The 12772-nt window shown below is 30.8% G+C and overlaps 1 protein-coding gene across 1 annotated transcript; it reads left to right on the forward strand.

Annotated features, from left to right (window-relative positions):
- Window positions 1–803: 803 nt before the first annotated feature.
- Window positions 804–5514, forward strand: LOC110914188. The gene is made up of 5 exons (XM_022159000.1): window positions 804–879; window positions 971–1409; window positions 1514–2454; window positions 2544–3764; window positions 3851–5514. The coding sequence occupies exons 1-5, from the start codon at window positions 804–806 to the stop codon at window positions 5512–5514; spliced, it is 4341 nt and encodes a 1446-aa protein (XP_022014692.1).
- Window positions 5515–12772: the final 7258 nt, after the last annotated feature.

A 12772-nucleotide genomic window follows, 5' to 3' on the forward strand; every position in this document is an offset into this window, starting at 1 on the left:
TAAACTGCTTTCTGATCTATAAAAGGGAACAAAACCTGCAATTTGACTTTTAGATGTTAAAACTAAATTTATATGTATATGTGTATGTAGCATAATATGTGTGTATATATATATATATAACATCTATTTTACACCATTTAAAACACAATGAAAAAGAAAAAATAAAAAAATTTGAAAACTGTGACGTCTTTTGAAGAGGATTGAGAAACCACACGTCCATAGATTTGAAGTTTTGTGAGACCACATGTGGTGGGGCGCAAACCTCGCTCAAAGCGTCTTAAAAACGTGGGGGAACACTGTACCCTCGGGTGTTTTGGGCCTTTTTTGACTGGTGGTGCTACCACAAAGCGCCGAATGAGGAGTGGACTTTGGTCAAAATAACCATGGTCAAACGGCTAACTTTAAAAAAACCCGGTTTTTGTTTTAAAAATCTATACTATATTCGCACTTTCGTACCATGTCACGCACTATCTATATCAGTCGTCGTTCCAGGAAAAAACAATAACTATTATGCATGTCGTGCATCGCACGGGTATTCCCCCTAGTATATATATATATTTTTTAAGTACATTTGAAGTACAATCAAAAGTTTGTTTTACTAACATTTATTTGTGACATTCACATGTGCTATTACTTTGAATAACCAATTAACCCATACGCCTAGCAGTTCTCAGTTTTCTATTGTTTCAAACATTGTTACACAAAACAGTAACAACATTCTTCGATCTTCGTCTACGTTGACTAAGCTTAAATCTGGTAAACAAAAGGTTTTACCTAAGAAACGTATTATCGAACCTATTCCAATGGTAGATCTTACTTCTGATGACGACAATGAAAATTTACATTCCATTGAAGACCCTTATAAAGGTGTATCCACAGGTAATAATAATGTTACATATGTTTTAAGTTAAATAATATTTTTTTATTAATTTATGAAAATCGTAATTGACAATGAATCTTATGTTTTCAGATTATTTGGATCATGGTAATCAAATCCTTAGATGTGAGATGTGTCATTCATTATTATGGTCTGACGAAGGTGGTAAAGGTAGAATTACATTGGGTAAGTTAACTTATAGTTTATGTTGTGGTTATGGCAAAGTGGAGCTTCCAGATTTGAAAGAACCTACTTCAGTATACAAGGATCTATTTGGAAATTCTAATGAAAAAAGTAAGTACTTTTTAAAGAATATCCGTCGATACAATTCTATGTTCTCCTTCACATCAATGGGTGGAAAGGTAGATTCGAGTATCAACAGTGGTAAGGCACCATATGTATTTCGTATTAGTGGACAGAATTTCCACACATTAGGTGGTTTGGTACCTGCACCTGGGAAAGATCCAAAGTTCTCCCAGCTTTATATTTACGATACTGATAATGAAGTTTCAAATCGGAAAAGGTTGTTCAGGTAATATTACACCATAGTTTATAGTAATTTAGTATTTTTAATATACCAATATTTTGATGTTACATATTATCACATATTTACTTTATGCGTTTCTATTTTTTCAGTGAATCTACAAATAAGTCGGATTCTCATTTAAAGCAGTTAGATATTCAGCTCATTAAGTTTTTAAAAGACTTCCTGGATCATAATAATGAGTTGGTTAAAAGTTATAGAATTGCAAGAAACCACTTCAATGAGAATCCTAATGAAAATTTCAAGCTTCGTCTCATTTACAAAAGAGATCTTGACGGTCGTACTTACAACTTGCCGTCAACTTCAGAAGTTGCTGCATTGATAGTTGGTGATCTACATAAAATAATTGATCATCGTGATATTGTTGTTGAGTCTCACACTGAAGGTCTTCAACGAATCAGTGAACTTCATCCATCATATCTAGCACTTCAGTATCCAATCCTTTTTCCTAATGGTGATGATGGATATAGAATAGACATTCCTCATAGGGATGGTATACGTACGTTAAAGAAAATTCGACCCAAGTGTACAATGAGAGAATTCTTTGCTTATAGAATTCAAGATCGATCATCTGCCTTTTCTCTAATTTTAAATGCTCGGAGATTGTTTCAACAATTTTTGGTAGATGCATATACCATGATTGAGAGTGAAAGGCTTAATTATATTCGTTTTCAACAGAAACATCTTAGGTCTGAAACATATTCAAATCTTCAAAACTTGAAAAACGAAGGAAAAGATGATCTATCAAATACTGGTATACGTGTTTTATTACCATCTTCTTTTACCGGTGGATCTCGCTATATGCAACACAACTATTTAGATGCTATGGCTATATGTAAATGGTTTGGATATCCCGATTTTTTTATTACCGTTACATGTAATCCGAAGTGGCCAGAGATTAAACGATACCTGAGAAATACTTCCATTAAGCCTGAAGACAGGCCAGACATTTTGTGTAGATTGTTTAAAATAAAGCTCGATTCACTTACAAAGGATCTGAAGGACAAAAAAATATTTGGAGAATTAAGTGCAGGTATAATTATACTTTTTAATTTTTTTATAATACCATAAATATTTATAATTTATTTTTAACCATTTACTAAATATCATTTTTTAATGTAGCCGTTTATACTGTGGAATTTCAAAAACGTGGATTGCCTCATGCTCACATTTGCATTTTTTTGAAACCGGGATCCAAAATTTTGTCCGTTGATCATCTTGACAAATTCATTTCTGCTGAGATACCTGATAAGAGAGAAGATCCAAGCCTATATGCACTTGTGACTGATTTCATGATTCATGGTCCATGTGGAAATGCAAATCCGAGTTGTCCTTGTATGGTTGATAGTAGATGTTCAAAAAACTATCCGAAAAAATTCAACCCTGAGACCACCACTGATGCTGACGGTTTCCCTGTATATAGAAGAAGAGACAATGGAAACACTGTTATAAAGTCCAACGTTCAATTAGACAACAGAAGTGTTGTTCCTTATAGTCCGGTTCTTTTGAAAAGATACCAAGCTCACATTAATGTTGAATGGTGCAATCAAGCTGGTTCTATTAAATATTTGTTCAAGTACATTAATAAAGGCGCAGATAGAGCTTCTCTTGTAGTGTCAAACCGAGACGGTACAGAAAATGAACAAACAACAAAGGATGAGATCAAAGCGTATTATGATTGTAGGTACGTTTCCGCATGTGAAGCTTCTTGGAGGATATTTGCAAATGAGGTTCACTTCAGGTTTCCTCCAGTTATGAGACTTCCTTTTCATCTTGAAGGTCAACAAAATGTTGTATTTGGAGCCGAGGACGATATACAAGAAGTTTTGGATAAGCCATCAGTTTCTTCTTCGATTTTTCTAAAGTGGTTTGAGATGAACAGAAATAATGAAGATGCACGGAAACTTACCTATGTTGAGTTTCCTACTAAATTATGTTGGAAATTAACAGATAGAGTATGGAAACCCCGTAAAAGAAAGCTGTTACAGATCGGACGGATTCATTCTGTTTCCCCTGCTGTGGGTGAATCGTATTTTCTTAGAATTCTCCTAAACAAAGTCAAAGGACCCAAATCGTTTGAAGAAATTAGAACTGTTGATAGTCAGGTGTTTCCAACTTTCAGGGACGCGTGTTATGCTATGGGTTTGTTAGATGATGACATGGAGTACATTGAAGCAATTAAGGAAGCCAATTTTGCGGGTGATGGTCGTTATACTCGTGCACTTTTTGTTACTTTGTTGTTGTCAAACACATTGTCAAGACCTGAATATGTATTTGAACAAACATGGAAATTATTGGGCGATGACATCTTATACAATAGAAGAAGATCAACAAAAAACAAAGGTTTCTTTTCAATATATTACCCATAACATTATTCCGATACATTTTATTCACATTCTTAATCTTTATTTTATTTTTTATCTTTACAGAACTTGTAATGTCTGATGAGAGGTTGAAGAATCAGACATTGGTTGAGATTGAAAAGTACCTGATTCGAAATGGTTCCTCTTTGACACGATGGCCGACAATTCCTTATCCTGATTACGATTCCTTTGCTGTTGGAAACAATCGTTTGGTTGACGAAGAATTATCTTTTGATATTCCGCAGCTTCAGAGTGAGTTACATACTCTTAAATCTTCATTGACTGACGAACAACTGTCCATTTATAATCAAATTATGACAGCAGTTGAAGATGGAAAAGGAGGTGTATTTTTTGTATATGGATATGGTGGAACAGGTAAGACATTTCTCTGGAAGACTTTAGCTTTATCCGTTAGGTCTAGAGAACAGATCGTACTAAATGTTGCTTCGAGTGGTATTGCTTCTTTGCTAATGTCAAGAGGTAGAACGGCACATTCTAGATTTCACATTCCCATAAATTTAGATGAGAGTTCGATGTGTCACATAAGGGCTGATGGTGATGTAGCCTACTTGCTTAAGCATACTAGGTTAATTATATGGGATGAAGCACCCATGGTACATAGGCATGCGTTCGAAGCTTTAGACCGAACATTTAAAGATGTTTTGGTTGACAAAAGCAATTCTCAGTCGGATGTTTTATTTGGAGGTAAAGTAATTGTGTTTGGTGGTGATTTTAGGCAAATTCTTCCTTTTATTCCAAACGGAAGTAGGCAAGAAATTGTTAATGCTTCGTTGAGTTCATCTTATATATGGTCCCACTGTAAATTACTTACCTTAACAAAAAACATGAGGTTGACTATCGGTGCTTCACAATCCAGAATGGTGGAGACTGAGAAATTTGCCAAATGGCTTCTTGATATTGGGGAAGGTAAAGTTGGAGGTGACAACGATGGCGTTGCAATTGTAGAAATACCTTCTGATCTTCTAATTACAGATTCTTCCGATCCCATTGAAAGTTTGATTCAATTTGTATATCCGTCGGTTTTAGAAAGATATATGGATCTAGATTATTTTTCTGAAAGAGCGATTCTGACACCCAAAAATGAGGTCGTTCATGAAATAAATGATCGATTGTTAGAGTTGTTTCCTGGTGAACCAGTAGAGTACCTAAGCTCTGATACTATATGTGAAACTGAAAAAGGTATTGATTCCTTCCAGCAAGAGTTGTATTCACCTGATGTTTTGAATGGTTTAAAGATATCTGGTTTACCAAGTCATCGTCTGGTTCTAAAAGTTGGTGTTCCTATTATGCTTCTTAGGAACATTGACCAACAGAATGGATTATGTAATGGTACAAGGTTAAAAGTTACATATCTTGGAAAGAGGGTTATGGAAGGTCAAATTATATCAGGTGCTAATGTTGGAACTAGAACGTTCATTCCAAGAATTAGCATGATTCCATCCGACAAAAAAATACCTTTTGCTTTTCAAAGACGACAATTTCCTGTTGCTGTGTGTTTTGCTATGACAATCAACAAGAGTCAAGGCCAGTCTTTGTCTAAGGTTGGTCTTTATTTAAAAGAACCATTTTTCACACATGGCCAGTTATATGTAGCATTATCTAGAGTTAAATCAAGACAAGGGGTGAAGATATTAATTCTTGATAAGGATGGGAAACCTACTAATACAACAACCAATGTTGTTTATAAAGAAGTGTTCACTCACCTTTGATATGTTTTTCATGTAAATTTGTATTTTAATGACTTTAATAAAACTTTAACTATTGCTTGAGATTTTTATATATTACTTTGAGTATTTTTTAATTTTTAAATTTGTTTATTAATTTTCCATTTTTTAATTTACTCAAAGTAATTAGTAATCATATATTTCTTATGTATATGTATATAGTTATCGGATAGATTTACTTATTTTTTAAATACTTCATTGAAACCCGAAATGTATAAACCTAGCGATAAATTTGTAGTGTTTTTAAAGTATTTTCATCTAATGTTGGACAAATGATATGTTTAATTTATCTTTCATTGCAGAATATAACAGTATTGTTGTAACTGATGTGTAAATTGTTATAAATATTCTAACATTTTAAATTAAATTGTATGTTGATGTAACAATCTTAAAATCACACGTGGGTAAATATATTGTAAATCATATTTCCATTGGCAAGATATAAATATTATAAATTAAACATTAAACATATAACGAATTCATCATAAAGTAAGTTATATACCATTTAGAAGTATAGAAAGGTCTACATCAAGATATGTTAATACATTCAAAACACCTTATAGGATGAAGATGCAAAATGAAATTTAGAGAGTAGCCAACCAACAAAATTAGAAGAAACCCAAATTATAGTTATATTGTTTAAAAAGTTTGAAAGGAACTACTTGACAACCTTCTTCAGAATCAGTTTGTTTTGAACTGGGCAATAAACAAACGTGCACTTAGCAGGAGAATTGATACCATTTGGTTTCGTAAATTTCGTACGCCATTCCAAAGCCTCATAGCGAAAACCACCACCGTGTTTATCAGCACGAAAAGAAATTAACGTGTCCACTCCAGCCAAGTTCTGGACGTACATCGCCATAGTCATATCAATTCTGGATGCTTCAGCAACATTTACATTAAGACGCTACAATAAATAATTAAAACAAAATATTAGATTATGAGTGGTATAACACTGCAAAATTAAATACTAAAAATAAATTTTGGATTTTCTACTATGTCAATATATGTAAAATATGAACAACAACTCAACTTACAAAACGCCTGTCGTACTTCCATTCAAACTCAATAGGATTGTAGTCCGGATCACCCTTTTTATCTTCTTCAGAATCTGAAACTTCAACGTCTTCCTCATCATACATTCCATCGATATCAGAGTTAGTTAAGATAGAAGAAACATCAACAGAATCATCATCCATTGATTCATTATAATCTGTATCAGATTCATCCTCATCGTTTTCATGATCGGTTTCATCATCGGTGTCTTGTGTTTCAGTATTTAAAGGACCTGGTTTAGGTATGTTTCCAGCAGCAAGCGTATATACACGCTTCGGCACAAGAATCTCACAACCATTCAAGTCATAAACAATCAGCTGGAAATTTTGTTTAAAAATGTACCTCATCACAACGTAATAATCCGGGTATATAGGTACGTAAGACACAACATTGTCCCATGAATCGTAGAGAAGATACACCTTAAGATTACAGTCTTTCTGAATCATCACATCAAAACTGTCCCACAAATTAACATGGACCTTGAATGTTAACTTGCTAATAGATGGTAAACGTATTGTATCTTCAACGAAATCAGCAGGAATTATCTGCGTATAATATTCATGCAGTTTAAATAACTTAAATTTGTGATTGAAAACCATATAAAAATATTGTTTGTATACTCACCAAATTATCATTGGACTCTTCTGTGAAGCGTTGACAGAAGTACTCAACATTGCTTATCGTTTTCTCGGTAGACATGGAGGTAAATAAAGGAACATTAGATCCGAAGATCGGATGGTCTTGCATATTCTTAAAGGGTGTTAACAAGTACGAATACAAGTCAATTTGCTTAAACATCAGAAAACAACCCTCCGTAAACGATAGTTTGGCTACAATAAGTTCCCAACCATCCATGAACACAAACGCATCTTTATGTTTAGTCAAAAGAACTTCAAATTCCTTACCGTTCACACATTTGATAATGGCTTGATTGTTTGGTTCAGCATTCAATAGGAATCTGTTGCTATATTGATTTGGTATTTCCTTGAAAAAGATAAGATGTATTAACATAAAGAAATGAGGAAAAAATGTTGTACTTATAAGATTAATTATCTTACTAGATATTCTGAAGAGTCGGAGGAAAATATTTTATAAAAAGACATCATACTTATCTACGTTTGAACAAACATGAACTAATTAGATTAGGTCTTCCGGTGAATAAAAAACATAATCAATGTAATGAACATAATCTAAATAACATATTCACATAAAAAAATGATTTTCACAATTATCATAATGCAAAAATGATGATGATACCTAATATAATCAAATTAACATATCTAGAAACTAAGACCTAATACCATAAACATGCAGTATATAATAACGGTAATCTAACATATACTTACAAATATAACATCTTCCATTGTATAATACAAAATAATCCTTTACTGTAACGCATGTAATAAGTAAAAGTCTTCAAAATAAGACATAAAAAACATTGTGGCCTACATCAACAACCAAATCAAAATCTAGAAATCGATTGCAACATTTAATTAAAAGATAATACATAAAAATTCAACATCACGATTTTTTAATCTTACCTTAAACATGTCTTTTATCATATATCACATTTAATACATCAAAATAACACATATAGTTCAACTAATCTCATTAACAAACAGCCGAATGTGATAAATATATCTACAAACATGAATAGAAAAGAAAATCCACAATGGAAGAAGAGACCTTCAAACTTAACAATGGTTTGCAAGAGTTAACAAGAACAGTACAATGAAATTCAGAATTTAAGTTATTGAATCACACCTTTATGATCTGAATAAGTGAAGAAGATGAAGATGATGTAACTGATGAAGAAGATGGAGGTTATTAGGAAGTGGGAGAAAATCTTTGTATATGGAGAAGACATATGGGTTAAAAGATTTTGTACAAAAAAACCCAAATAATTACATCATCTCATTAGTTTTATTTTAATATAGAATATATATTTGACGATATCATACAAGTAAATTCTGACCATATTTACTTATATTATGACTATTAAATTTAACTTAGAATTTATTAAGTTTGCGGAAAAATATTTATTTACACTTTCTTAATTATTATAATTTTAATATTCGTTTTGAATTTGTAAAAAAATACTAAAACATTATTAAAATAGTTTTAAACTTTCTAAATTAAGTGTATTAATTATCGAGGCATCGATTCATTCCAAAAACATAATAGTCAAACTATTTCTAAAAAAAACATATATAGTAAATATAAAATTCATAATACCAAAAATAAATACAATCATCTTAGTATTTACTTTATATATAGATTTAGTTTAAATCGTAATATAACATTTTAAATTAAACAACTTCCTAAATTAAAACGTTTTTATAAATACATGTTCAAAGTTGTTAGAAATTTATACATTAGAAGAGAAAAAACTTTATTTCACCTCGAATTTGAGAAGGTATGAGTTTAATTTTTTATTTTGTACTCTATTCTACAAGGACTCTATTAATTTATTAATGCCAGTTTTTAGTTTATTTTCTACATACAAAATTAACTTTTCGTTTATATTATTGTAGATGTCAACTGATGAATTTATCATGAATACTCCTTTGAGGAATATATATGATCTTTGGCAAATTATGAAGGTGTGTATATATATTTATAATGGCAAAAGTAGATGAACATTGTCTTTAAATTAACTATTTTCATAAATTTTATTTTATACAGCCTCAATTTGTTATCATACTTGGTACTATTACTGGTATCGATAAGCATTTTGGTTGGCACTATATGGAGTGTCCTAAATGTTTAATCGAGGCTGGTACAGATTTTATAGACTGCCCGAGTATGGAGGAACAATTTTTCTATGTGTGCAAGAACCCTAATTGTGATGAAAGTGTTATATATCCAGTTCCAATGTAATATGATAATTTGTTTTCTTCTTTAATATTTATATGTTTTGTAAAATAATCTATTTGTATATATGTATGATTCTATTTAACTTAATTAGATTCAAAATAAAAGTTCAAGTGGAAGACAACAGTGATGATGTTCCACTAATATTATTTCATCCTCTGGTTGATGAAATCATTGAAAAAGTTGTTCTCAAGTCGGCTGAACAATTGTTTCAAGAAAATATAACACCTGTATGTATAAATCATTTTTCCCTTTGTCTATTTTTTTTCATTATATTTTCTAAAAATTTCTTATTAACTTTTTCATACAATATTTTGATTCATAGGTTGTTGAAAAAGTAATCTTTCCCGTGGATTTAAACAAGTTGATTGGAAAGAAGTTTGCCTTTAAAATTGAGATAACAACTTATAATCTTACTAACTTTGATGAGATGTATTTTGTCACGAACTTGACTGATGATGAGTCAATTATTAATGAGCTCAAAGAAAAGATGAAGATTACGGAGGTAATTTTTTTTTTCAATACATGATTCATATTAATAAATTAATATTTATTTAATTTTTAATTCTATTATTATTTAATTTATTTTCACATTTGTTTTAGGTAAATGATAAAGAATTTATAAAAAAGAAAAGTCACATCCTAAGTGTGAAGGACGATGATGTTAACACCAGTTGTGATACCAATAAAAATAAAAAACGTACATTGGATGACGCCTACATGTCTTCAACTTCAAGTACTTTCAAGACTTTGGAGAAAGTTAGCAAGAAATTAAATTAGCTCATATTTCTATTAATTTAAATCAGTTTTTTTGATTTTTACATTTATAACAATGGTATTTTGGATTTTTACTATGTTTGATGTGGGTATTTGATCGTTATATGTTTTTTTAATATCTTATTAATAATATAAAAGGTGTTCTTAATTCAGATTTTATATCGGTTTGTTTAAACGATTTTTACATATATGTTATTACACTAATACATAATTATCATAAAGTAAGAAATAATGCATAACAATTTTTGTGTGGGTCAAAAGGAAGTTGGCCCAATATGAAAACACTTTTTTTGAATTTAGAACGTCTAAACATAATGAATTGTAGCCCAAGGTATGTAAATTGACCCATTTGATCCAATACAACCAAAAATAAACACATTGACCAACCAATTTAATTTATCCATTATCTAAGATTAATTTTTTAAACTTGCTGCACTAAAGGCTTTTCAAAATAATAAGATATCTAACAAATTGTTATATTTATTATAGCAAACAATTATTCCGTATAATCATTACAAAAGATTGATTAATCTTTGGCCACTTAATAGCAACATTTTATTTACATTTAAATATATACTTAAATATATCACCAAACCAATTTTAGTCAATCTTCCAATTGATTTGCAATCAAATTATCAATAAAATTCGTAATACAAATTTTGAAAAAAAAAAATCGATGAATCTTACATAATTTTTTCATTATTTGATTAAAAATATATAAAATCATTCTATAAATAGATTTTCTACCGCCTTTAATTTTCCTCAAAGATTTGTTATATATTATTGCATTATTCGGTACTAACATTAACAAATTAACATAATATACGTTTGAAGTCATGTGTATGGAAATATGATATTTATGGATAATATATATATTACGTATTTTATAATTTAAAGTTGACATCTTTTTTTTAATAATAATAGATTTCCAATATATGATGAAAGTCCTATAAATACCCATATTTCCTGTAATTCATTCTCATTCTTCAACTGTTATACATAACACCTCCAGTTACACGGTTAGTTATTGTATACTGTATTATAAATGTTCAATGTTCCATTGATAATTTTCAAGTTTTTATACAATTAGCAATTTTATGTATATAAGGCTTTATGATTCAATTTGTATTACTCACAAAAAGATGAATGTTAAATATTTTATTGTAAATCAGAATATTATACTTTATTTTTGTTGTATTTTATATTACAAATGTTCCTGTTACAACTATATCATAATTAATAAATCTTAAAAAGCTTATACAATCGTTTTTTTATAATTTTTTATCAGGGTATTACGAATCATGGAACGTGTTGGGGATGACATGATATTTGAAGAGATCTTATCGAGACTACCTGCAAAGGTAGTTTGTCGTTTCAAATGTGTTTCTAAACAATGGTGTTATGAATTATCTACACCAAAGTTTGTTTTCATCCATGCTCGACGAGTTGGAAATTCAATACAAAAGAAGCTGCTCTCCTTGAAAGAAAATCCCATTGTCGTTGATGACATAGTAGTTGGCAACTTAGAAGAAGATACAAGCAAAACAGTTACTTTTCCATACGATGTCCATCCTTCCTTTTTACGCATTATATGTTCGTTTACCGGACTGATTTTAGTTTGCATTAAAAGGAGTTACAGTGAGCTCGTCCTTTGGAATCCAACCACGAGGCGTTATAAGTTGATATCGGACGACTACTTTATTCGTCATTTTGGTCGACACAACGATACAGGTGGTATGTACTTTGATGAGGACAACGATCTAAAAGTGCTTCATATTAATTGTTACTTTGACAAACTTACTGCTCGTGTATATTCACGACGTCATGACACATGGAGAGAATTAAATTTCTTGAGCGGAACTCAATTGGCTTCAAACTTTTATTCATGGTCTCCTGGAATTTATTCCGACAAAAAAATATATTTCATGGTTTCCAATTACTGGATTCCACCCGGTGAAAGGAACATAGTTGTTTTCGATGTTATCTCTGAATCTTTCAGTATACTTCGTTTTCCGGAGCATATGGAAGTCAATCCTTGTCAAGGACATTTTCTAACAATTTCCAACAAGCTGCATATGATTGTCGTTCAATATGCTGGTGAACTAATTGCAGATTTGGTCAAATATGAACATGATGAGTGGATCAAGGTATTTTCTTTCAATAGGGCTCGCATAGTTCATCATATGGAGACGCAACAAAGGACAAATATAATTCAAAACAACAAGTGATTGATAACAAGTATTTGGGGAGATACTGTTGAAGTTGTCCTTTGCAATGATTCTTTTAACTACATCCAACATGTTGACAACTACAACGGACCGAAAGGTGCATTATTTTTGGAGACAATCGTTTCGTCTTTCGATTAGAAAATATGATTTAATTAGATACTATTAACTATTTCATCTTTTCATGTTTTGTTTTGTTTTTCGAACTATCTATTTTCTTTCAAGTATCTCAAATTATATCCTTTCATTACTATAATAATACTAGGATTTTGTATTATGTTTCATCTTTTGTTATGTCCAATAAATATATT

The sequence above is a fragment of the Helianthus annuus genome, chromosome 15 (assembly GCF_002127325.2).
Source record: "Helianthus annuus cultivar XRQ/B chromosome 15, HanXRQr2.0-SUNRISE, whole genome shotgun sequence".
Taxonomy (NCBI): Eukaryota; Viridiplantae; Streptophyta; class Magnoliopsida; order Asterales; family Asteraceae; genus Helianthus; species Helianthus annuus.